The sequence below is a fragment of the Rana temporaria genome, chromosome 2, assembly GCF_905171775.1.
Source record: "Rana temporaria chromosome 2, aRanTem1.1, whole genome shotgun sequence".
In the NCBI taxonomy this organism is placed as follows: domain Eukaryota; kingdom Metazoa; phylum Chordata; class Amphibia; order Anura; family Ranidae; genus Rana; species Rana temporaria.
The window spans coordinates 92,867,987-92,895,921 of NC_053490.1; the positions used below are offsets into that span (position 1 = coordinate 92,867,987).

Consider the following 27,935-nt stretch of genomic DNA (forward strand, 5'->3'; position numbering starts at 1 on the left):
CACTCCTGATGCCGGCACTCTGCGGCACTCCTGATGCCGGCACTCTGCGGCACTCCTGATGCCGGCACTCTGCGGCACTCCTGATGCCGGCACTCTGCGGCACTCCTGATGCCGGCACTGCTCTAATAGGAATGCTGCCAGCCAGACAGTCCAGATCCCGTCCAGTCTAAATCTAGTTGGATGATCTTTGATCTCTTCCCATACCTCCCAACATTTTGAGAGGGAAATGAAGGACACCTACTAGCAAATGTATGTAAGCATAGGACACGCCCCCTGTCACACACCCTTAAAGGAGAATTGACCCCCAAAAAAAGGTTAATTAAATCCACAAGGGACTTTTTTAACCACTACTATTTCTTTATATTGGCTTCTGGACTTTGAAAATGCAGCGATTTAGAAATCAGATGAAAGGTTTAGCACTGGAAAACACTTTTTGATAGAGAAAAGGTGAATTTTATATACAACTATATAGATCAGACCAAAATGAGGGACAAATGAGGAGGAATGAGGGACGGAGGGACATTGCTCGAAATCAGGGACACTAGAGAGCTATGCAGCACACTACAAGCCCAGTGCGGTCACTAAGCACAGCTCTCCCTCACACACTGCTGGCTTTCTGCATTTTCAAACTGTCCATGTATGTAGCATAGAGTTGAAAGGAAAATAGCTCGATGCGGTAGATCTGCAGCCAACCACAAGGTGGCAGGCTGTTACCAAAGCGTCTCTCCTCTAATTTTGCATGCGAACAAAGTAGTCAATAAAGTTTGAGGTGGAATATTGAGAGGAAAAAATTTCAAGTTGTTGGCGGCAGCGGGGCGGAGGAGAGATCGGTGTACGTGACAGGTGGGTTCCCGGGGCTCCCCTCCCCCGTCCACAGGGCCCGGTGTATCGGCGTACTGCCACCTTTCCCCGACAATGTGTCTTCTAGCAGACTAGACTCTGACTGGCGCCCTCTTCTCCTGTCTGTGCCGTCCATTCCTCCCTGTGTGTGATCTGACTACCCTACACTGTATTCTCCTCACTGTACATATACCACACACACAGGACTGCCATCGGATTCTCTGTTCTGCGCCTCCTGTACCCCCTCTCTCTGCCCCCCTTTACCCCCTCTCTCTGCTCCACCTGCTGTCCCCTGTACCCCCTCTCTATGCTCCCCTTCTCTCTGCTGTCCCCTGTACACCCTCTCCCTGCTCCCCCTGCTATCCCCTGTACCCCCTCTCTCTGCTGTCCTCTGTATCTGCTCGCCTCTGTACCCCTTCTCTCTGCTGTCCCCTGTCCCCCCTCTCTCTGCTGTCCCCTGTCCCCCCTCTCTCTGCTGTCCCCTGTATCTGCTTTCCCTGTACCCCTTCTCTCTGCTGTCCCCTGTACTGCCACCTTCCCCCGACAATGTGTCTTCTAGCAGACTAGACTCTGACTGGCGCCCTCTTCTCCTGTCTGTGCCGTCCATTCCTCCCTGTGTGTGATCTGACTACCCTACACTGTATTCTCCTCACTGTACATATACCACACACACAGGACTGCCATCAGATTCTCTGTTCTGTGCCCCCTGTACCCCCTCTCTCTGCTGTCCCCTGTACCCCTTCTCTCTGCTGTCCCCTGTACCCCTTCTCTCTGCTGTCCCCTGTACCCCTTCTCTCTGCTGTCCCCTGTACCCCTTCTCTCTGCTGTCACCTGTACCCCTTCTCTCTGCTGTCACCTGTACCCCTTCTCTCTGCTGTCCCCTGTACCCCTTCTCTCTGCTGTCACCTGTACCCCTTCTCTCTGCTGTCCCTTGAACCCCTGCTGTCCCTCCTTCTCCTGTCTGTGCCGTCCATTCCTCCCTGTGTTTGATCTGGCCACCCTACATTGTATTCTCCTCACTATACATATACCACACACACAGGACTGTCATCGGATTCTCTGTTCTGCGCCCCCTGTACCCCCTCCGTCTGCTCCCCCTCTCTCTGCTGCCCCTGTACCCCTTCTCTCTGCTGTCCCCTGTACCCCCTCTCCCTGCTGTCCCCTGTACCCCCTCTCCCTGCTGTCCCCTGTACCCCCTCTCTCTGCTGTCCTCTGTATCTGCTCCCCCTGTACCCCCTTCTCTCTGCTGTCCCCTGTACCCCCTCTCTCTGTCCCCCCGCTCTCTGCTGTCCCCTGTATCTGCTTTCCCTGTCTCCTGTACTGCCACCTTCCCCCGACAATGTGTCTGAATCTAGCAGACTAGACTCTGACTGGCGCCCTCTTCTCCTGTCTGTGACGTCCATTCCTCCCTGTGTGTGATCTGACCACTCTACACTGTATTCTCCTCACTGTACATATACCCCACACACACACACACACACACACACACACAGGACTGTCATCGGATTCTCTGTTCTGCGCCCCCTGTACCCCCTCTCTGCTCCACCTCCTGTCCCCCCTCTCTCTGCTGTCCCCCCTCTCTCTGCTGTCCCCTGTACCCCCTCTCTCTGCTGTCCTCTGTATCTGCTCCCCCTGTACCCCCTTCTCTCTGCTGTCCCCTGTACCCCCTCTCTCTGTCCCCCCCGCTCTCTGCTGTCCCCTGTATCTGCTTTCCCTGTCTTCTGTACTGCCACCTTCCCCCGACAATGTGTCTGAATCTAGCAGACTAGACTCTGACTGGCGCCCTCTTCTCCTGTCTGTGACGTCCATTCCTCCCTGTGTGTGATCTGACTACCCTACACTGTATTTTCCTCACTGAACATATACCACACACACAGGACTGCCATCGGATTCTCTGTTCTGTGCTCCCTGTACCCCCACTCTGCTCCACCTGCTGTCCCCCCTCTCTCTGCTGTCCCCCCTCTCTTTGCTGTCCCCCTTCTCTCTGCTGTCCCCTGTCCCCCTTCTCTCTGCTGTCCTCTGTACCCCCTCTCTGTTGTCCACTGTATCTGCTCCCCCTGTACCCCTTCTCTCTGCTGTCCCCTGTATCTGCTGTCCCCCCCTTCTCTCTGCTGTCCCTTGTACCCCTGCCGTCCCTCTTCTCCTGTCTGTGCCTTCCATTCCTCCCTGTGTGTGATCTGACCACCCTACATTGTATTCTCCTCACTGTACATTATACCACACAGGACTGTCATTGGATTCTCTGTTCTGAGCCCTCTGTACCCCCCTCGCTCTTCTGTCCCCCTTCTCTGTCCCCCATCCCCCTTCTACTCCCTATTTCCGCATCCCCTGTACCCCCTCCCAGTGGTGGCGGGTGGTGCTCAATTTTTTTTTTTTTTTTTTTTTAGGGGGCGCAAACAAACTGAAAAAAAAAAACATCAATTGCAGCCTCACTTTGGTCGTAATATGCAGCCTCTGTGAACCCCCCTGACCGCCACTTTCTCCATGCGAGCTGTGGGACATGCAGTGGGTTAGGCGACAGCTCCTGCATCCTTTGTGCGTCTATTCTTCCTTTCCATTAGGCATCCAATCGGAGTGCCTGTGCTTTCAGCCAATCAGGTGACGGGTATTAGACCCATGCTTCCTGATTGGCTGAGAGGCGGTTCAGTGTTGGTAAAGCAAATTTTCATTTTATTTTCCAACACACCTGTAGACTGCGAGCGAAATGCTCTGCCCTCCAAGTCTACCTCGAATCAGGTGCTTCAAAAGGACACCCAAGCCACTGGAGTTCAGGCGCCTGGTGTCTGAAAAGGGGCCGGACGCCTGAATAGGGAGTTGCTACAACGGCCATGGATAGATTCCACACTGCAGAAAGAAGGCAGCGTGCTTTTGAATCTATCCAAGGACTTCTTGGCAGGATCACCAGGTAACCAGGTATTTAATGAATCATGCAATGAATCTATCCATTCTACACAGAGGGGGTGGCCTTAATGGACGCACCGCCACTGCCCCCTCCCTCCGCGCCCCCCCGTTGTACCCCCTCCCGCGCCAAGTCCAACCATAATGGCTGCTGTGTCCTGTTTTGTGGCGTGGTGTTGTATCAGCAGAAGCACTGATAAGAAGCTCCACCAACATCTTTGCAGATTTAACATCTTGGAAAAGAGGGAGCGATTATATGATCACTAGAAGAGATAACTGGCCCTTTTTTTCTAATATAGTGCATCATTTCATGTATGTTGTGGTCTACATTGCAGGTTGCTACCTAATACTGCAATAATTTGTTAGGGTGCCATTCAAAATAAATGACACCGCACCTTGCAAAGATGTAAATCTGGCCTTAGTTTGTTGAAGCAGTGTGCTTTTGTAAGCAGTTACCATTTTATCCCATAATAAACTGCTGGTTACCCTCTAACAGGAAGTGTTGAACAAGGATTTCTTGGCAGGATCACCAGGTATTTATTGAAGACTGAAAACAACTTTTATGGTCTTGTTCACACTTCTCTGGTGCATCATCGTACATTATGATAAGACCATTAAGTTTACCGTATTTGCCAGCGTATAAGACGACCCACTAATTTTCCAGCTAAAATGTTGGTTTTGGGATATACTCACTGTATAAGACGACCCCTCACTGTGCCATCTATACATGCCTCACTGTGCCATCTATACATGCCTCACTGTGCCATCTATACATGCCTCACTGTGCCATCTATACATGCCTCACTGTGCCATTCCATTCCCTGCCTCGATGATCTCCCTACCTTCTCCTGTTTGCAGAGTCAGTCAGACGGCGGCCATCCATTATTCAAAAGCCGTGCCTCCTCCTCAGGCTGCTCCGTGATAGGCGGAACACTAATTTTCCCAGCAGAGCCTCTGTTCAGTGTTCCGCCTATCACGGATGTCCTCTCGCCCGAGGCGGAGGATGAGAAGGCATCCGTGATAGGCGGAACACTGAACAGAGGCTCTGCTGGGAAAATTAGTGTTCTGCCTATCACAGAACAGTTAGAGGAGGAGGTGCGGCTTTTGAATAATGGATGGCCGCCGCCTGACAGACAGGTACCCGGCGTATAAGACGACCCCTGACTTTTGGGGCATGATTTTAGATGCAAAAAGTTGTCTTATGCGCCACAAAATATGGTAAATAAGCTTATTAGGTACCCAGCGCAGTCCAAACCGCACCTAACCATTTTCGAGAACGCGTTCTAGTGCATTTCAGCATGCTGCAGGACAGCTCAAGATTTGCAGTCAGCGAGTATGTTAATTGGGCACAACCCAAAATAAGAGGTGGTTGAACGCAGGTTTGGGGAAGTTCCTCTTTACGTTCAATTACAACTATCTTGACAAATATGTGCAGTAAATACTGATGAATGTATGCATTTAAAACATGTAATGATGGCATTCAGTATATTTAATTCTTGTTTATTTCACAATCCCTTATTTTTTTTCTTCACATTTACATGTAGACCAAGCTGTCCAGCAAAAAGTGACAAAAGCTAAAGCAAACGATCAGTGCAGCCATGTCTGTGACTGGGAACTTCTTTTGTAAACTGAGGTCCTTGGCAATCACTTTGGAGAAGGAGACGACTCATCTAGACCAAGTATTCAATCAAGAAGAGAGTGGTAATTAGATTCTGTCTCAAAGTTTGTAAAATAAATGGCAAAGGGGACATCATTTTAACTGATATTTAATCATCTATTTATTTTTTATTTTTTTTAAATCGGAGGTCTCAACTGTGTGTAACAACTATACTTAAAGTGGAGTTCCACCCATAAATATAACATTACATCAGTTGTTTTAAAAAAATGTCATTAGTCCTTTACGAATTTTTTTTTTTTTTTTTTAGATGCCTTCAAAGTGTTGTTGCTAGACAGAATAGTTAATCTTCCCACTTCCTGCACCTAGGTGCTTAATGCTTCCTAACCTACACCGCACAGACTCCTGGGAATGTAGTGGGTGTAACTTTCCAGAAGTCTGTGCACTCCCCAGTCTCAAAGAATCATGTGACTTGGACAGCACAGGTGCTGAAACCTGATCTGACACTGCTTGTGCAGCACTGAGCATGTGCGAGATTTGCAAGGCTGAAATCCAGGAAGTCATACAGTCTGGCTTCATGATGCCTACACTTAAGATGGCCCCTGTCAATTTCTATTTTATAAAGTGTCTAAATGCTGTAACAACCTAACAAAACGGACCTTAGTTTACAGACTAACTTTACTAGAATACATTAAGCTTGTGTATTACAGGGGTATTTATATTTAAAAAGTGAAATTGTGGCCGGAACTCCGCTTTAAAATTGACGGCCTCCTTCCTGGTCATGTTTCTTATTACACCCATTTTTAGGGTGTGACATGAAATGTGGTCAGAATCCACAGCAACCCCTTCCTTACTGAATCTTGGGGTTTCCCAGTCCCGCAAGCTCCTGCTGGTTTTTGAATCTGGTTTTTGAATTTGGTGTGGCTGTTTTATAGCAGATAGAGAGAGATAATATCTCTGTCTCTTTCTTTCTTTCTTTCTCTCTCCATCTATCTATATATCTCTCTCTCTCTCTCCATCTATCTATATATCTCTCTTTCTCTCTCCATCTATCTATATATCTCTATCACAAAAAATAATAAAAACTGCAGAGGTGATCAAATACCACCAAAAGAAAGCCATGTTTGTGGGGGGAAAAAAAAGAACATAAATTGTATTTTGGTACAGCGTCGCACAACCGCGCAATTATCAGTTAAAGTAACGCAGTGTAGTATTGCAAAACATTACCTGGTCAGAGGAGTAAATCTTCCAGTGGTTAAAGCAGAAGGTGCACACAAAAAGTGAACCTCCGCTTGTTTCGGAACATTCACTCCCCCCCCCCTTCCGGTGTCACATTTGGCTCCATTCAGGGGGAGGGGGTTGGCAGTGCAGATACCTTCATAGACTCGCGCCCCTTTCCCCCCGCGCCTTTGGCTGCCTCCATAGACTTTCGCCCCTTTCCCCCCGCGCCTTCGGCTGCCAACATCGCGGGAACCCTGGACAGGTAAGTGTCCATTTATTAAAAGTCAGCAGCTGCAGTGTTTGTAGCTGTTGGCTTTTTATAGATATAATTTTATAATTCTATATATTTTTTAGGCGGACCTCTGCTTTAATGAGACAAAGCCATCAGTAAACTATTAAAAAAATATATAGCTTTTAGCATATAATTTCTGATTAGGAGTAGCAGGTCAGGTCCTGACATATGACAGTGCCCAGGCCCACTGTTCTTCCAGCCTTCCACGAGTTTAATGGGCATACCCCTCCCACTTCTATTTACTGGATTACATTGAGGGTGTCAAGGGGTGGGGTGTAAGAGCTGTAAGTGGCCTGCTGTATCACTACCCTGCACCAGCATCATAATTATGAATAATTTAATATTCTGTTAATAAATGACACGGGAGGCTTATAGCCTCCATCCTAAGCTTGTCTGACAGAGTGAAAAAGCACAAGCATAGCTGGGAGGGAATTCTCACCTCATAACAAGACATGTCTGAAGAAAGACTTTTATGGCAGGGTCACCAGGTATTTTAACAAAAAGTACAAATTGTAAAAGACTGAAAACATGTTTTAAAAACACACTAATATGTTAAAGCTTATGTAGAAATTTAGTGATTTTGTTTGCCTTCAGCAAAATCCGACAGGTTTGTGTCTCTGTATTCCCGGGCAGCCATGGGCAACAGTTTGCGAAGTTTGAAAATAGATTAAAAAGGTTTTGACTCCAGGTAGATGCATAAATAGGCAGTGATCAGGGTAAGTTCAATGCAGCCACAATTGTGTGGTCTTTCGAGCAGACAAAAGAGGAATTGATGACTTGGGCTGTCACCTTGTTTTAAATCTGTCTCCCAATACATTTCACTGCCCCTGTGTAGCATTACGTTGTTTTGCTAGCTGAACAGCTAAGAGGTCATAGGCTTTCCACACCTCTTTTGTTCCCAAATTTCCATAGGAAGCAGAGTCCTTCAGACCACAGAACAGTGTGGCTCCTTCCAGTCCTGCCCTGCGTTCTCCTATCTCATTTGTTGCATCTTTTAAAGTACAAATAGGTTTATTGGGTAAAATAAAATGGGATACAGCAACAGCCATTAGAAAGAGAGAGACACAGTTCCTATTTGATACACAAGCGAAAGGTAGAAAATTACAATAACATGCTGAAAGTATCCGTGAAATGTCTTTTGTCTGTGCCTTATACAGTCCTAATCAAAAGTTTAAGACCACTTGAAAAATGGCAAAAAATCTTATTTTACAATGTTGGATCTTAACAAGGTTCCAAGTAGAGCTTCAACAGGCAACAAGAAGAAATGAGAGTGAGACAAAACATTTTTTGAGCATTCAATTAATTGAAAATAACGATTAAACTGAAACAGGCTGTTTTTCAGCTGATCAAAAGTTTAGGACCACATGCCTTTAAAAGGCCAAATCTGTGCAAAGATGTGGATTCATTGTCGTTCTCTGTCAGGTAGTCACACGTTGTGATGGCAAAGGCAAAAAAAACTCTCCCTTTTTGAACGTGGTCGGGTTGCTGAACTGCATAAGCAGGGTCTCTCATCAAGACACTGGACGATCCTCGACCCAAATTAAAGTGGAGTTCCACCCATAAATATAACATTACATCAGTAGTTTTAAAAAAATGTCATTAGTCCTTTACAAATTTTTTTTATTTTTTTAGATGCCTTCAAAGTGTTGTTGCTAGGCAGAATAGTTAATCTTCCCACTTCCTGCACCTAGGTGCTTAATGCTTCCTAACCTACACCGCACAGACTCCTGGGAATGTAGTGGGTGTAACTTTCCAGGAGTCTGTGCACTCCCCAGTCTCAAAGAATCATGTGACTTGGACAGCACAGGTACTGAAACCTGATCTGACACTGCTTGTGCAGCACTGAGCATGTGCGAGATCCAGGAAGTCATACAGTCTGGCTTCATGATGCCCACACTTAAGATGGCCCCAGTCAATTTCTATTTTATAAAGTGTCTAAATGCTGTAACAACCTAACAAAACAGACCTTAGTTTACAGACTAACTTTACTAGAATACATTAAGCTTGTGTATTACAGGGGTATTTATATTTAAAAAGTGAAATTGTGGCCGGAACTCCGCTTTAAGGCCCTTACTGGTGCTGACTGCAGCCCCATAACCATCAGACGGCATCTGAGACTGAAGGGCTTCAAAAACAAAAAACTTCTTCAAAAACCTTGTCTCCTTGAACGCCACAGAACTGCTCGTTTGGACTTTGCAAGAGAGCACCAAACATGGGACATTCAAAGGTGGAAGAAAGTTTTATTCTCTGATGAGTTTTTTTTTTACCTTGATGGTCCTGATGGTTTCCAACGTTACTGGCATGACAAGCAGATCCCACCTGAGATGTTTTCTACGCGCCACAGTGGAGGGGGCGCTATAATGGTCTGTGGTGCTTTTTCCTTCAGTGGAACAATGGAGCTTCAGGAAGTGCAGGGGTGTCAAACGGCTGCTGGCTATGTCCAGATGTTGCAGAGAGCATTCCTCATGACTGAGGGCCCTCGTCTGTGTGGTAACGACTGGGTTTTTCAACAGGACAACGCTACAGTACACAATGCCCGCAGGACAAGGGACTTCTTCCAGGAGAATAACATCACTCTTTTGGCCCATCTTGCGTGTTCCCCTCATCTAAATCCAATTGAGAACCTTTGGGGATGGATGGCAAGGGAAGTTTACAAAAATGGACAACAGTTCCAGACAGTAGATGGCCGTTGTGCAGCTGTCTTCACCACTTGGAGAAATGTTCCCACTCACCTCATGGAAACGCTTGCATCAAGCATGCCGAAACCAATTTTTGAAGTGATCAACAATAACGGCGGAGCTACTCATTACTGAGTTCATGTTTGAAAGTTGGATTTCTGTTTTGGGGGGGTTTAGTTTTTTTTTTGGAGGTGTGGTCCTAAACTTTTGATCAGCTGAAAAACAGCCTGTTTCAGTTTATTCATTATTTTCAATTAATTGGATGCTCAAAAAATGTTTTGTCTCACTCATTTCTTCTTGTTGCATGTTGAAGCTCTACTTGGAACCTTGTTAAGATCCAACAATGTAAAATATGATTTTTTTTTTTTTTGCCAGTTTTCAAGTGGTCTTAAACTTTTGATCAGGACTGTATTTTAACAATCTATGTTGAAGGAAAGGGCATTGAGGTAGATACAGTAGTGCTGTCATCTCATCAAAGCGACAGGCTGAACTGAAAGTAAGAAACAGAGAGAGCGCAAAAGGGAAACGAAGAAGAGCAATGAACATAAAAAGGAAAGGAAATGGAAAGAAGATGGTTGAGGATAGGAGGAGGTTACTGCAGGATAGTATTGGGTGCCCAGAGGGAGAGGTGAGACTGAATTGCAGATATACAGTTAAGTTGTTATCTATTTTTTGAAAGGGAAACTTCAAATTTTGTCGGCATATCGATCGTCCCATATTTTTTTAAAAACAAACATTTGGGTGGGCATGGAACTGCCCTGTTACATGTCCAATTTCTGGCAAAGAATAAAATAATTGTTCTACAGAGAACCTGTGGTGAGGGAATAATTTCACTCTTTCCCTCCAGATAGTATCACCCCTTCATCACCTCCCACTAATGCTGATGAAAAGGCTAGGTCAGATGGCATATGTATAGTATGCAAAAGTGTATACGGATTTGTGATTTTTTTTTTTTTTTTTTTAGGTACATGCATGATTTTTAACTTGCAGTTTTTAAGGGAGGGTTTGCAATATAAAGGGGAAAAAATCATTATTTCAGCTTTACGTCCTTTGAGTAATTGCCAGAGTTCAACTTGAAGTACTCTACAGAGGGTGCCTGCTGGGTTCCCTGTATAAGCAAAGTACAAGTTTACTTTAAAGCGAAATTAAACCTATTGATTTAAGTTTCACAAAAGTTACATTCCCACACATGCTGGAAATGTAATTGTCACATTGGTTGTGCTCTCAACCGAACTGTCAAACCATCCAATGGCTGGTGTCATAACTGATCACATGTGCAGCACAATGGCAGTTGAAGATCAGAGGCCAAGATGGCAGCTTCAATGGATGAAAACGATAAGAGCGTTTACTTCCACTTTAAGGGCCCGTTCACACCAGAATGTGGTGCGGGAACCCGCATTTCGTGCAAATGTTCCACACCGTATTCAAAACACCCTGGGTGTGTGTGATCTGCTGCGGGTGTCAATGTAATCCTAACACCCCATATGCAGTGTTTGCCTGCACGGGATCAAATGAATGGGCTGAAAATTGCATCGTACAGAAACAGTGTGTTTCTGTGCGATTCCGTTATGAAGGAGCACTGAGACACTGCGGTGTGCTGCGTGTGCATGAGTATAGGAAAAAGGGATTATTTCATTTTGGGCCTGCTCTACAGCACACTTATGAAATTTAGCAAGAACTGGGAAACTACTGGACAAGCTCTGGCGATGTTTAGTAAATTCTTACTAAATGCCTGTTCAATGCCTGATGGTCTTCAAGACATAATTTGTAGCATTCTAAAATGTCCACTCTACTTAACCTAAGGATCATCATGGCTTCTACTTTTGATTTAGTTGTTTACTATTGTCTTGAAGCGCAAATGTTAATGTATACTTTTGCAAACCATTTACGATGAAAAATCAAGTCAAGTTTCTGTTTGTAACAGCAATTTTCTCCTTTGTGCAGACTATGAAGATGAATCTCCCATGAGAGTGCTGCATGATCTACGCTCAGAAATCATAGGACTTAAGGTTAGGTGATGTTCTCAACAAATGGCAAGGAAAAAATAATCGAAGGGAATATGTTCAAGTATTAGGCCTCACTTATTGCTGAATTAAGAAGCCTTGTTTTGTCCGGAATCCACCAATCGGATTCAAGCACTTGAAATACAAATCTGACTGATGGCTGTGAAGCCACATTGGATTATCTTCTTACTTGATGGACAACTATGTCTTTGGAACAAGTTGACCATGACACTGTGATTGAAAATGATAGGAAATCCAAAACCTTAAAAGGGTCCTAATAATTCTACTACTCCCATAAAAAAAAAAATATATATATATATATATATATATATTATGGATTCCATACACCTTTTATGATGGCCACAGATTTTTGGTGCCTAGTTTAGTAGATCAGCTGTTTTGTGTTGCAGCAGCTCTTCTAGATTCAGAAACAGCCGACACTTTTGGAGCTCTAAACTGCTCTGACAGTAGAAGCCCATACATAGTCAAGTTTTTGTTTCAGCCAGATAAGACTGTCTCTGTTTTCTGACAAACGTTTATTAGACACATATCCAAATTGTGCAGATCAGTAGCTTGAAGTGATGGAGACTGTGGCCTGTAAATGCCTCAAAATTCCCTTTGCTACAAAATATCAATTTTCACATTGCATCTTCGGTGCAGACACACTTTACTATATGTAGTTTGATGTGCACACAGCAAGGAAGCCTTTCACCATTCCTAGGAATAGTCCTTATTATCCAGTGCTGATATGATTGATTAACTATTAGTTTATTTTCTGTATTTTTAATATTGCTTCCTTTATATCTAACAGACTGATATTCAAGGTACCATTAACAGAAACGTCGAGAGAGGCGATGAACTGAATGCATTTTTAAAGATTTGCAGAGTGCTGCAGGCAAGAAACTGTTCAGATATCCATCAGATTAAAGATACATTTCAGAAGTACGGATATAAACCCTCTGAACTTGACACATCAGGTAATCTTTGAACGGTTATTTATCATTAACAGAACTGTTAGATTGCTGTGCTGTAAGTTACAGAATCGAACAGGAAAGTACTGCAAGTAGAAAGCAGCCCTTTGACGCAGAGAATAGATATTTTGTCAGATTTCTTCTAATGCCGCGTACACACGATCGGATTTTCTGTCGGAAAAACTTTTAGATGGTTTTTCAAACGCAATTCCGGTCAAGCTTGGTTTGCATACACACGGTCACACAAGTTCTCAGAACTTTTGACCGTCAAGAATGCGGTGACGTACAACACTATGACGAGCCGAGAAAATGAAGTTCAATGCTTCCGAGCATGCGTTGAATTTTTTCCGCACATGCATCGGAATTTTGCGCGTCGGAATTGCTACGGGCGATCGGATTTTCCGATAGGATTTTTTTTCCGGAGGAAAATTTGAGAATCAGCTCTCAATCTTTTGTTGGAGGAAATTCCGACAGCAAAAGTCAGATGGAGCCTACACACGGAATTTCCGTTCAAAAGCTCACATCGGACTTTTGCTGTCGGAATTTCCGATCGTGTATAAGGGGTGTTTTTCTTTTATCATGGACTTTTTGCAATAAAAAAGCATGCTGCCGCTACTAAACGTCTTTTGCTGGCCATACACATATCGATTTCCAGACAAGAATATTTGTACGAATATTCTTTGTACATTCGAAAATTTCACATGCTTGTAACGTTGAATTTTTAAATGAATGTAATTTCTGAACGAAAACCACATGCACTGTCTGTTTTCTGCTCCTTTGAATTCTCCCATCACTGTGATTAAAAACGAATGTCGATTTGACCCCACTAATGATTAGATAATCAAGCAAATGTTCTAAAATTTAAGATTTTCTAAGGAAAAAAATGTTTGTGTGGTCGGCATAAGTAACGGCAGGCGCAGGTTGTATCAAGCTACCTGTCTATGACAAGAGTGTCTGCATAATATTGTAATATTGTCTGCAAAACAGCGCTTTAGGTCTTTTAAAATAAACATTTTGATCTTGGTGCCTGATGATTTGTACCTGATTCAACCCCTAATGGTGTATACTGTATATATCTCTTCTGTTATTCTCAGAGTGGATTAGAGTTTTTGTTCCCCATCCACATAGCTGGTTATTATTGGCAGATATTTAGCACTGCATAGTGATATTTAAAAATAAATTGCCGTGTTTTTTTTTTTTTTTTTTTGTTACTTTACATATTAACTTTTTATACACCAACTTATATATTTTATTTTTGTATCCAATTAATCAAAACAATAATCAGACAGCTTTTCGATTATGAAAATAATCGTTCATCACAGCCCTAGATCCGTGATAGTTTGTTTTTTGGAAATGTATTCGATATGTGCAAAAAGAGATCACACAAAATACTTATAAGTATAAAATTTAATAAAAGTAATGACCGATATTAGGAAATATAACAAGAATACATGATTGCAAGCTCTGAGACGATACTGAATATTCCAAGTTACAACTGTAGTATATAGGATTTTTACTAACCAGATCTTAAGGCTCTGGTTAGTAACACAGGGTCATGTCCCTGTGTTTTTACAAAATTAAAGCACGCTGGTAATAGGGTCGGTTATTCTGGGTTGGCCTGCAACTTGTTTGCTTGCCAATGTCCATTTCTTCTATAGGCAGTCGTAAAACTTGGTTTTCACTCTTCATTGGGCCCCCCAATGAGCGCTAAAAACTTTCAAAAATACTTATTTTTTTAATACTATTCTAATACAAGGTTTGTTGCTTCCTTTTTTCTTTCCTCCAGAAAATGAGATATTTAATGAAGATTCCAAACCTGATGGTGCTGCTGAGAACAACCACAGCACAGGTCCAGCAGACCTTCCTCCTGATCTTCCAGCAATGCAGAAGCTGACCATATCGGATCTGCGAGCTCCTCAGTTATCAGACTTCGGTCTGTCTTATTACCCGCTGCCCATAGTGCGGGAACCAAAGAATGATAAGTGGCATGATAAAGTGCCAGAAGAAAAGCCCAAGCCCTTATATAAAGATATTCGTACACTAAATGTGGCTAAAACCCCTAAATGTGCCCTGACAAGGGAGGAAGACTTTTCACAAATACAGCACTTTGGAATCAGTGACTATAGCAACAATCTGAACGATGATTACACCATTGCACTTTTCAACAAGAAAAAGGGAAGGTAGGTATACTCTGTTTTGGGGAAGTAATTGCTAAATCTAGGAGTGTTCCTCAGAATTCGTTACCATGCCCTCCCTTTTAGTCACCTGATCTCTGCTGAAAGTGAGGGCAGGGCGGCTCAGAATGTCTCTTTCTCTCTATCACATAACTAAATGCACAGGCTTTCAGTCACATGACCAGTATAGAGAGGGGTCTTGGATTTTCCCCAGGAAGAGTACTAGGTTTCTTTGTTTATCCATTCAATTTAGTTGGATAACACTGATTTTGATGGTGGTGGGGGGGAGACAATCCCCTCTGGGTGATCAATGAATATTTCAGGAATTTGAACACGCTTAATAGACTATTTTTACTTTTTGTTGCTCTGTGTTTCATTGAGTCCTTGGGATACCGATTCTCAATGGGTGGGACTGGTTCATTATAATCAGCTGATACATTTCATTTGTTCTAATGAGAAAAGCTGCTTTGTCTGCATCCCTTTAGAAGAATTTAACCCATGAGGAATATCTTGCCAAAACTGAAATTCCTATTGCAGTGGGTTCAGACTTCTGGGAAAATCGGTGAGTGTGTCACGCAAGCAGGAAATTTAATTCCTGTGTTCCGTACACCAACTGTGTGCAAAAGTGCCTCCAGGTTGCCATATTGTATTGAATTTTACAGAAAATTATAGCGGTTACAGATTGAAAATTTACCACCTAAGGACCAGCTGCTGCCACAACCGAGATATCCATCTCTTCAGTGAGCGGTCCTGTCAACGATGACCGTGGTTTCCGTGGCGGATTTGCAGCGAGATCACCGTTATCGGCGGCGGAAGAGGGCCTCCCTCCGCCGGTTACCGGAGCCGTCGGCGGAGGCGATTGGGTCCTCTCCCCTGCTCGGCTGGGATACGAGTGAGGGCAAGATGGCCCCCACCCATCCCCATAGCATAGCAGGGCGGAAGTGATGTCAAAACGTCGCTTCCGCCCATGCTTCTTAAAGCAATATTTTCTTGTCATTTTTTTCAAATGACAAATTTTTTATTTTATTTTTTGCATTTTAGTCTAAATATGAGATCCAAGGTCTTTTTGACCCCACATCTCATATTTAAGAGGACCTGTCATGCTTTTTTCTATAACAAGTGATGTTTACATTCCTTGTAATAGGAATAAAAGTGATCCATTTTTTTTTGTAAAAATTAATAAAATAAATAAGAAAACAAAAACATTTTTTTTTTTTAAAGCGCCCCATCCCCGACGATTTTGCGCGTAGAAGCGAATGCATACGTGAGTAGCGCCCGCATATGAAAACGGTGTTCAAACCACACAAGTGAGGTATCGCCGCGATTGTTAAAGCGAGAGCAATAATTCTAGCCTTAGAATTCCTCTAACTCAAAAGATGCAACCTATAGAGATCGCCTATGGAGATTTTTAAGGATAAAAGTTTGACGCCATTCCACGATATGTTGGGTATCATTTTACTCGGCGTAACATTATCTTTCACAATATATAAAAAAAATTGGGCTAACTTTACTGTTTTATTTTTTAATACAAAAAAGTGAATTTTTTCCATAAAAAGTGCGCTTGTAAGACCGCTGCCAAATACGGTGTGACAAAAAGTATTGCAATGACCGCCATTTTATTCCCTAGGGTGTTAGAAAAAATATATATATAATGTTTGGGGGTTTTAAGTAATTTTCTAGCAAAAAAAAATATGTTTTAATCTTGTAAACGCCAAATCTGAAAAACAGGCTTGGTCCTTAAGTGGTTAAATTACAACTCGGCTTGTGTAACAATTATATATGCTCTATTATTTTTCTTTATTTTTAACATATCTTTAATATTTGTGTATAGGTCCACTTTACATAAATGCTTAGAACCTCTTTTAGTATTTTTAATGCTATCTGGGGCCCCATTAGAGGAATTTTTTAATTTCACTTAGTGGTGCACCGAAATTGAAAATAATATATATGTTTTTAAACATAATTAATGTTACTGGCGATTTATGCATTGAAGTTAACGGGACGTGATTTTTGCATTGAAGTCCATAAGACGCAGCATGCCATTATCGGCAACTGAATATATATTGGCAATACTCTGATAATGTGTATGGGGGAACCAATGCGCAAAACCAGCCTAACTGTAAATAATTAAAAATATCAACTAAACTATATAAAAGCAGCAGCCACTACTAAAATAGTGCTCACGCACCAGAAGACATATGTATTTTAATTGGCAAGCGCCTCTATGTACCCCCAATTTAAAAATACTCTGATAACCCTATTTTTGCCCAATATATTGGCGCATCCCTAATTTCACTTTCTGTGCTTCTGCTAATGTTTTACCAGACAGGAAGTGATGGCAGCTCTTTTAACAGCAACACAGACAAATGAAATAAATATGCTTTTCTTTCTCGTTTCATTGTAGGACATAGGAAGTCTTAAACCTTTTGGGTTGTACTGCCACCGACAGGAGGACTGGATACTGGCAAAAAAACAAGGCTAGTCCAGAATAACTCCTCCTCCTAATACAAGACCCTTCACAAATACTAGAGCTGGTTTATACCATTGTAGCTATCTGACATAGACTATTAAAAGGCTGGCTTTTGGAGTGCTTTGACTGGACTGAACATTGTGGGGCTATCTTGGAAGTTACTTTCGGGAGCTGGGTTTATTGTTGTAAGGCTCTTTTTGAACCCCATTCTGGTAAAAAGCTAGCTTTCCAGAGCCATTGGCATTGCCTTAGCACTTTCCCTATGTTGTATGATTAACTTAGTGAGTAGGCCGATCAGGCAAAGCACTGGGAGTCACCGGGATTCATTTGAATCAAGGGGCAGTTTCATAATTTCAGTTTCTACCACAATAAGGGGATAACGCTTAGGAACTGACATTATTTGCTGGGTGTTGTGCTGTCCATGCTCTTGCTCCTACCCATCAGCATTGAGTAATCATCTTCCCACTGCTGCCTCTGCAACTCAACAAGCTACGCTCATCTCCTATCCATTTCTTTTACGCACTTATAGTAACTTTGCTCTGCTATGGCCATCCACCCGGCTACCAGTACCTAAAGGCCTTGCCTTTTACTCTGAGCCTTAACTGGTTTACACAATGTGGTGAAACATTTGTTTCTTGACCAAGAGGACAATCCTGCTGCAACAGGTGACCCAGCTCAGCTCCTCTAATTGTTCAGGGACCTTTGTTCCATGCCTTCTGAAGGTGCTAATGTCTGGAATCCTATCCTATGATTATAGGGTTATAGAACTCCTCATTGAGGTCTACTACCTTCATGCAAGACTTTATGGGCCAGTTCATCTAATTTCGGTTTTCACTGGAGACCAGACCACCCACCTGCCCCAGCTAAAAAGTCTAAAGACAGGTCTACTAAGTCTGCTGTCTTTTTCCGCTACTCCTGAAAAATGCATGTATAGGCCTCTCTAACTTGTTTCTCTGGCCACCCGCAAGATCTGGGGTAAGAAGCCTGCTAATCTCTTAGAGAAGCATTTATCATTGTGAAGGTGCGCTTCCACATTATACATTCGGGAGAATTTTTCCCTTCATACATTTAGGTATAGAGTGATTTGTCAGGATTAGAGACTGATTTGCGCCCTCATCAACCTCAACCTTACTGTGTTTTACTGTACAGAGTAGCCAACTTCTTTCTCTTTTGGAGTCTCCCGGACCAAGCGGTCACTGATTAGATCCTCAGACTTTTCAGTCTTGCCTCTTGCCAGGGTGCTGACCCAGGTTTTAGCTTTAGTGCCATCTTGTGGCATCCTCATTGTGGGATACTTGGACAACCTCCTGTGGTGGGACCCTGATTGTACATATGTTTCCACATTTCAGTTGGCTCCTGTGTCATCAGAAATCGGTGCCTAAACTTTTTTCAAATCTCTCTGTTGCAGGAGAGTCATGTGTTGGTTTGTGACCCTTTTCAAGGCACCCACTTTTCTACATTCTGTTCCCAGACTGTCTCGGCTCTTCCCTCTGTTATGGGCAAGGTGGTCGAGTTTTTGAGCAGACCCAAGTTGTCTGCCCATATACACTGCTCAAAAAAATTAAAGGAACACTTTTGAATTGGAACTACTAGGATATTGATCTGGTCAGTTAAGTAGCAGAGAGGGAGGAGTGTATACAGAGGGAGTTGTTAATCAGTTTCAGCTGCTTATTATAATATATATTATAATTGAAATTAACAACAGGTGCACTAGATGGGCAACAATGAGACGACCTCCAAAACAGGAATGGTTTTTCAGGTGGAGGCGTCAGACATTTTTTTTTTCCCTACTCATCTTTTCTGACTGTTTTTCACTAGTTTTGCATTTGGCTAGGGTCAGTGTCACTATTGGTAGAACGAGGCGATACTTGGACCCTATAAAGGTTGCGCAGGCAGTCCAACTCCTCCAGGATGGCACATCAATACGAGTCATTGCCAGAAGGTTTGCCGTGTCTCCCAACACAGTCTCAAGAGCATGGAGGAGATTCCAGGAGACAGGCAGTTACCCTAGGAGAGCTGGACAGAGCCGTAGAAGGTCCTTAACCCATCAGCAGGACCGGTATCTGCTCCTTTGTGCAAGGAGGAACAGGATAAGCACTGCCAGAGCCCTACAAAATGACCTCCAGCAGGCCACTGGTTTGAATGTCTGACCAAACAATCATAAACAGACTTCATGAGGGTGGCCTGAGGGCCCGACGTCCTCTAGTGTGCTCTGTGCACACTGCCGGACACTGTGGAGCTCAATTGGCATTTTCCATTGAACACCAGAATTGGCAGGTCTGCCACTGGTGCCCCATGCTTTTCAGATGAGAGCAGGTTCACCCTGAGCGTATGTGACAGACGTGAAAGGGTCTGGAGAAGCCGCGGAGAACTTTATGCTGCCTGTAACATCGTTCAGCATGACCGGTTTGGTGGTGGGTAATTGATGGTCTGGAGAGGCATATCCATGGAGGGACGCACATATCTCTACAGGCTACACAATGGCACCCTGACTGCCATTAGGTATTGGGATGAAATCCTTGGACCCATTGTCACACCCTACGCTGGTGCAGTGGGTCCTGGGTTTCTCCTGGTGCATGACCATGCTCTCGCCACATGGCGAGAGCGTGCAGCCAGTTCCTGGAGGATGAAGAAATTGATACCATTGAATGGCCCCCACGCTCACCTGACCTAAATCCAAAAGAACACCTCTGGGACATTGTTTCGGTCCATCCGCCACTGCCAGTTTGCACCTCAGTCTGTTCAGGAGCTCAGTGATGCTCTGGTCCAGATCTGGGAGGAAATACACCAGGACACCATCCGTCGTCTCATTAGGAGCATGCCCTGATGTTTTGGATAGAAGAAGATCCTGGACTGCCGCTCTCCTTAAAACGATGTCTTTATTGTACAAATAAAATCCAAAAAACAACCACTACATTTTGACTGTATTAATATAAAGTGGGAAACTGAAGCGTTAGCCAATACTCCAAAGTGAGGGGTGGAAAATTAAACAATAAAATTAGAATGAAATATTAATGCTGCTCAAATCTAAATTGCAATAACGACAAATAAATGATAAGAATAAAGTGGATGATGAGCGCAAAAAATTAATGAATGGTGCACATAGAAAAAATAAATAAATATATATGTGAAACGTCCACTGTGAAAAAGATCTCTTATATAAAGAGAAAAATACACCAAGGTGATGCATTCATCAATACCACTGTGAAAAAATTACAGTGGCTGATGAGCGCAATGAATACATAAGCAGTCCAGTGTGTAAACAAAATCTGAAAATAAACAATATATACAAAACAGTTGTGACAAAAGTTCATATGTGACAATTCCTATGTCAAATGGAAAAGGAGTGATGAAATATCCCAAATGGTGACTAGGTGTCCGTGTATAAGTGATGGGGCAATCCTCATATGCAGCTGAGCTCACAGAGCGCTTACCTCACCAACATGTAAAAACAGCATGGTATCTCCTTAGATGGGGTATGTCCCGGGAAACAATTCCTCCTCAACTTTCTCCCTGCTATGTCAACAGCTGCGGTCCTGTAGATTTCAGAAACAGCGTCCTTCTCACTGTATATGCGGCTACGGTCTTCACAAAAATGGAGGCTCCGTGTGCAAAAGCACTCGAGATGACCTAGTATGGAGACAGGAGGAGTGTGATTGTACAGACACAGCACTGTACACAGTCTGTACAATCACACTCCTCCTGTCTCCATACTTTATTTTCAGATTTTGTTTACACACTGGACTGCTTATGTATTCATTGCGCTCATCAGCCACTGTAATTTTTTCACAGTGGTATTGATGAATGCATCACCTTGGTGTATTTTTCTCTTTATATAAGAGATCTTTTTCACAGTGGACGTTTCACATATATATTTATTTATTTTTTCTATGTGCACCATTCATTAATTTTTTGCGCTCATCATCCACTTTATTCTTATTTTGACTGTATTGCTTTGGTTGTTTTTTGGATTTAATTTGTACAACAAAGTCATCGTTTTTTAAGGAGTGCGGCAGTCCCAGGATCTTCTATCCAATGCACCTGTGCATAGCCAGCACCCTTTCGGTTTAGTGGGACGGAAGCTAAGCCAAGTGATCAGAATTTTTTAGAGCGGTATTATCTCTCATGTCCTGATGTTGTCAGGCATGCATACAAGCACTTGGGGACCATACAAACTAATGAGGACCATTTTGAGTTTTTGCAATGAAATTTCTTCAAAATGGACTAGCTTGCTGCATAATTTTTTCACTTTGATTTTCGGGGTGTCTTTGAATTCAGCCCTGTAGGTGGATAATTTTCATTTCCATCAAATGATGTGCCATCCTTTCATTCCTAACACATTACCCAGTCCATATCAGTATAGATATCCAGCATGAATTTTTTTTCCCCATTCTGATATGTTTTCAAAATGTTCCTTTAATTTTCTTGAGCAGTGTAGTTTGTGGCCTGGTGAGCTGGTTTTCAAGTTCTGAGGTTGGGGGAAGTTTTTTCTTTATCCCGTTGCCAGGCCAGCTTATCTGGATCCAGTTGGACTATGCTCCAGTTTTAATACTGTTCATGTTGAGCCTGTTTGCTGTTGTTCACCCTACAGCTGGACTGTTTCTAGATGTTCTGAAGGTAAATTACGTTGCGTGTCCCTCAGTGGATGAGAAAAAAAATTTGGATTTTTGTATTTATCATACAAAAAAATTCTTTGAGTTAGGGCTGCAACTAACGATTATTTTCATGATCGATTAGTTGGCCAATTATTGTTTCGATTAATCGACTAATCGGATAATCTTAAAAAAAAAGTGTGGTGTACAATTTAGTTAATATGTAAATTAAAAAAAGGGCAAATTATTCTTAAATATCCATACGCAGTAGTAAATATAAATAACCAACTACAGTAATTGTAATGCCTTCTATCACCTCCACTTTCTCTGGGTGTCAGATGCTGATCTTCCCTGCACAGTGTCTTTTAAAGTGATTTTTTTTTTTTCAACAAACTTGTTATACTTGCCTGCTCTGTGTAATAGTTTTGCACATTGCAGCCCAGATCCTCCACTTCTGGGGTCCCTCACCGATTCTTCTGGCTCCTCCTGCCTTCAGAGTGCCTCAATAGCAAGCTGCAAAGTATAGTATAGAGCGCCTGCTATAGCAAGGTAAAAAAAAATGTTGCCTTTAGAACCACTCACTTCCTGCCCAGGACTACATGTCCCATGAGGCATTGCTCCTCACACTTTCACATTCACAAATTCTCAGGCACTTAGTGACATGCATGTGTACGGAGCTGTATGTGTGCTGCACTGTATTTCCTGATATGTAAACAATGCATACTATATGCAGGCCAACTAATCAACTGGCCGATTAATCGATTATGACAATAGTTGACAACTATTTTCATAATTGATTAGTTGTCGATTAATTGATTAGTTGTTTCGGCCCTACTTTAAGTCCACCCCCTCTGTTTTTCACAATTTTCTACAAAAAATTAAGCATGCTGGAAGTAGGAGGGTGTTATCCTGGGCTGGTCTATACTTCCGCCTCCCTGTAGGTGGCAGTACAACCTGAAGGTTAAAGGCTTCCTGTACCTTCACTTATGCTACGTTTCCACTGAGCGGATCGGTTCGGGTCGTTTAGAATGGAACGGGTTTGAATGGTCCGGTCTATTCTGGTGAGCGTTTCCACTGCAAATCGGACCGCCAGGGCCATACAGGTTTTAGAAAAAATGCCTCTCATGATGTCACACTAGTGCGACGAGAAACGTGATGCAGCGTCACTCAGCATCAGCCAAACAACAACAACAACAATGGAGGTCATTCAGCAGCTCGTCTTTTCTCTGCTAGCCTTTTGGTTCTTTATAGGCAAAATTCATACCGCACTGTATGAGAGAAGGTTGCGAGCGGCAATGAGAAACACAGCCGAAAAGAGAAGAAAACTTTTAGCTTGGATGTGTAGCCGGGAGGAGAAGTATACATTTGTGCTGCTAAGACAAAGACGGCAGCGCTATAGGGTAAGCACAACTGACTGACTTACCTGAAACACACACACACACATACACTGACACACTGAAACACACACTGACCTACACACACACACACACTGACACACACACACTGACCTATACACACACTGACACACAGACACACACACTGACCTATACACACACTGACACACACACACACACACTGACCTATACACACACTGACACACACACACTGACACACACTGACCTATACACACACACACTGACACACACTGACCTATACACACACTGACACACAGACACACACACTGACCTATACACACACTGACACACACACACACACTGACCTATACACACACTGACACACACTGACCTATACACACACTGACACACACACACTGACAAACCCTGACCTATACACACACTGACACACACACACTGACACACACTGACCTATACACACACACACTGACACACACTGACCTATACACACACAGACACACACACTGACCTATACACACACTGACACACACACTGACCCACACACCCTGACCTATACACACACTGACACACTCACTGACCCACACACCCTGACCTATACACACACTGACACACTCACTGACCCACACACCCTGACCTATACACACACTGACACACACACTGACCTATACACACTGACACACTGCATTTTTTACAGATGCTTCTCCTTTTGGCAAAGCAGCGCCGCCGACCAGTGATTTGGGCTTTCCCTCGTGCCAATGAGTGGTGGAATGTGACCGTCCCAGGATTCACCCACAGACAGTGGGTGCAGAATTTAAGGATGTCAGAGGAAACCTTCTCATTCCTTTGTGCAAAGCTACGTCCAGTGATGGAAAAGAAAAGCACCAACTTCAGAGCCTGTTTGCCTGTAAGGAAAAGAATTGCCATTGCACTGTGGAAGCTGGCTACCAACAGTGAATACAGGAGTATAGGTCATCTTTTTGGTGTCAGCAAATCATCAGTGTGCCGGTGTGTGCAGGACTTCTGTAAGGCTGTGTGCACATTGCTAGCTCCTGAAATTGTTCATTTTCCTAACAGGGAAAAGCTCAAAGACATGGCTGAGTACTTTGAGAACAGGTGGGGCCTTCCACAGTGTGTTGGTGCTATTGATGGCTCACACATACCAATAATAGCACCACAAGAATACCACACTGACTACTTCAACCGAAAAGGCTGGCATTCCATCATCCTCCAGGGAGTAGTGGATGGCAAGGGACTATTCTGGAATGTGAATGTAGGAAAGCCTGGGAGTTTGCATGATGCTCGGGTTCTCCGATTGTCAACATTTTGGGATTGGGTTGGCCAGGGAGGCCTGTATCCTGTTAGCACTAAGAACATTTGTGGGGTGAATGTTGGCTATTATGTGCTTGGGGACTCTGCCTATCCTTTACAAAATTGGCTCCTGAAACCATTTCCTGACAATGGGCGCCTAACAACAGCAGCAAATCTACAACAAGAAAACATCCAGGGCACGTGTTGTAGTGGAAAATGCGTTTGGAAGACTAAAGGGTAGATGGAGGTGTCTTATGAAGAGGAATGACAGTGACATTCAACTTACAAAATCCATGGTCCTAACGTGCTGTACTCTTCACAATCTTTGTGAAAGCCATGGAGAAGACTTTGACCAGGATTGGAATACATCTCCAGAAGAGCCAGTACCAGTAATAGCAGCACAGGATATGGAAGAAGAGTGCAGTGAAATACGTCAGGCTCTGATGAGGCACCTTAACGTTAACGTTGTTACCGTGAATAATTAAAATCTTTAATTACTTTTTGCTAAATGCTAAATAAAATCAGACATACTCAGAGAAGTCGTTCTTGTTTTTTATTCCACAAAAAAAATCATCTTCATACATATTTTGTAAAGGCAAAATTTTGATAATGTAGAAACATTGTTTACAATAAAGAGCTTGTAAAGGTTTGTTTTTTATTAAGCTAGTGCAGGGATACGCAATTAGCGGAAATCCAGCTGTTTTGCAGAACTACAAGTCCCATCATGCTTTTGCCTCTGGGTGTCATGCTTGTGACTGTCAGAGTCTTGCTATGCCACATGGGAATTGTAGTTCTGAAACAGTTGGATATCCACTAATTGCATATCCCTAAGCTATTGCATTGTAGTTTTTTTCTTCAATTTCACTTCCAATAAATGTTTTTTTTTTGTTTTCTTTGTATGAATTTCTCACTTCCTGTTCCTCCTTAGTAAGCTGTTCAATAAGCTGTGCTGACTGACTAAACACAGCTCAGATGATGTTGTCAGGTTTACTGAGAAGGAACAGGAAGTGAGAAATTCAGACCAAGAAAAAAAAATGTAGAAACATTGTTTACAATAAAGAGCTTGTAAAGGTTTGTTTTTTATTAAGCTAGTGCAGGGATACGCAATTAGCGGAAATCCAGCTGTTTTGCAGAACTACAAGTCCCATCATGCTTTTGCCTCTGGGTGTCATGCTTGTGACTGTCAGAGTCTTGCTATGCCACATGGGAATTGTAGTTCTGAAACAGTTGGATATCCACTAATTGCATATCCCTAAGCTATTGCATTGTAGTTTTTTTCTTCAATTTCACTTCCAATAAATGTTTTTTTTTTTGTTTTCTTTGTATGAATTTCTCACTTCCTGTTCCTCCTTAGTAAGCTGTTCAATAAGCTGTGCTGACTGACTAAACACAGCTCAGATGATGTTGTCAGGTGTCAGGTGTCAGGTTTACTGAGAAGGAACAGGAAGTGAGAAATTCAGACCAAGAAAAAAAACATCTAAAAAGGAAATTAAAGGAAAAGGTAAACCAAAAATGCCAAGTATATTCGCAATTACATCTACAATGCAAAAATGAGAAGAAATTAAGCGATCGGGGGTGCCCTTTGTTGAAATCCAGGCTCCACCGTCCAAGGGGGGTGATAACGCAAAGGAGGCAGAAGGGAATCAGAGCAGCAGCACAAAGAAAGCCATGTGCAGCAAGGAGCAAATGTGTCCAATCTTGTGTGATCGCTGATGGCTCAAAGGAGCCTATTAAAAAAAAAAATCTAACCTTTAAAACCCACTCTAATTATATATTTTTAAACGTAAACATGGGTACAGGTCCTGTGCTGCATGAAAGGCACTACTGTCTGGGTGGTGACCTGGGTTGACGATTGGCTCCAATCACTTGAACAAGCTGACCAAGGACACCGAGGAAGGCCTGGTTGAAGGTAGCCAACTGCTCCATCTGCTGCCGGGCAATTTCTGCCTCCTGGCGCATAGCTTCCTGTGCATCCTGACGTAGTGCTTGAAACCGCCTCTCAGAAAGGTTATCCATTCTTTCCAGCTGCCTTTCTTCTGCTGCCCGCATATCCTCCATGACTGTGCGCAGATCCAACTGGAACCTTCTCCTTTCACCTGTAATATACAAAAGACCTAAATATTGCTTTTGGTAACATCTGCCAAACCAATACTGTAAGCTCCTTTCTCATCTGCCCCACTAGACTGTACCACACTGATTCACTGCCACACCTCTGTTCCCCCCGCTCATCTGCTACACCAATACACAGCACTGCTCATCTGCCCACTGCTGAACCCCCTTCTCATCTCTTCCACCACTGTACCTCCTGCACATCTCCCCCACAGCTGATCTCCCCCTCCTCATCTATTCAACCACTGTACCTCATGCACATCTCCCCCACAGCTGATCTCCCCCTTCTTATCTATTCCAACACTGTACCTCCTGCACATCTCCCCCACAGCCGATCTCCCCCTTCTTATCTATTCCAACACTGTACCTCCTGCACATCTGCCCCACTGCTGTTTTAGTTTAAGAAAATGCAGTTAAAAATTACTTTATTATCATCATGTCTTACCATTGTGCCTTGGTGCATTGGGAGTACTCTGTAGTTGGCTACTCTGTGGTTGGCTACTCTGTGGTTGGCTTGAGGAAATACTGCTGCTGTTGCTGCTGAAAGACATTGAAGGTCCATCTTCTGATAAGTTTGATGCATCAGTGGAGAGTCCATCAACTGTTTCTGAAAATAAACATATGGTTAGATATTATATTTTAAATGGTAAGCAGAGCGATATCCTATGCCAAGTTTTTTAAAAAAAAAACTTACCAAAGGGGTCTACCATAGATTCGAGAATTACAGTTGCAGAGTCCAGACCTCCCTCCCTGCCTTGGTTTGCTGGCCGATGACCGTAAATGGCGTCCATGGCGTCGTACCACCTCCAAGCAGTTGGACAGTTTCCACTACGGCTGTTGGCGTCCTTAATTTTTTTATATTGTGCTTTAAGCTTTTTAAGCTTTGCCCTACACTGGCCCGACGTCCGTTCAAATCCCTCGGCTGCCATCCGCTGAGAAATATCTTTATAGACCTTTTCATTTCTCACTGATCCATCAAGCTCACTCTGAATAACGCCATCGCCGATGATTGCTAAGAACGTAGATAGTTCCTCAGATAACCAGACCCTGCTGTTGTTTGCTGGCATCCTTCTCCTTTATATGGACTAATAAGGCGACGTGGTGATTGTTTGGCGCTTTGCTTTGACGTCAGCATTGATGTTTTCTGACCACCAATCAGTGGAAAGTACTGTGTGACGCCAGTAGCTCCGCCCTAACCGTACCGTTCCATTTTCTATGGACCCACATGAGAAGCAGGACCCTGAATGGTGCGGTACGGTTCGGTTTTATGGCACGCTTTCATAATGGAAACACCCAAAATAGCGTACCGTACCGAACCGATCCGCTCAGTGGAAACATAGCATTATTTGACTTCAGTAAACTGAGATCTGATTGGTTAATATAGTATT

The 27,935-nt window shown here is 43.2% G+C and overlaps 1 protein-coding gene across 2 annotated transcripts in view; it reads left to right on the forward strand.

The window, feature by feature from the left end:
• Positions 1-739: 739 nt before the first annotated feature.
• Positions 740-27,935, forward strand: part of SKA3 (spindle and kinetochore associated complex subunit 3) — a 60,846-nt gene continuing 33,650 nt past the window's right edge. The window contains exons 1-5 of one of the 2 annotated variants that reach the window (XM_040340526.1): positions 740-843; positions 5,283-5,439; positions 11,489-11,553; positions 12,359-12,524; positions 14,305-14,698. In XM_040340526.1, the coding sequence (XP_040196460.1) occupies positions 5,337-5,439; positions 11,489-11,553; positions 12,359-12,524; positions 14,305-14,698 (728 nt within the window). In that variant the 5' untranslated portion in view covers positions 740-843; positions 5,283-5,336. The remainder of the gene's footprint in view (positions 844-5,282; positions 5,440-11,488; positions 11,554-12,358; positions 12,525-14,304; positions 14,699-27,935) is intronic. The other variant, XM_040340527.1, reaches the window with a different exon arrangement.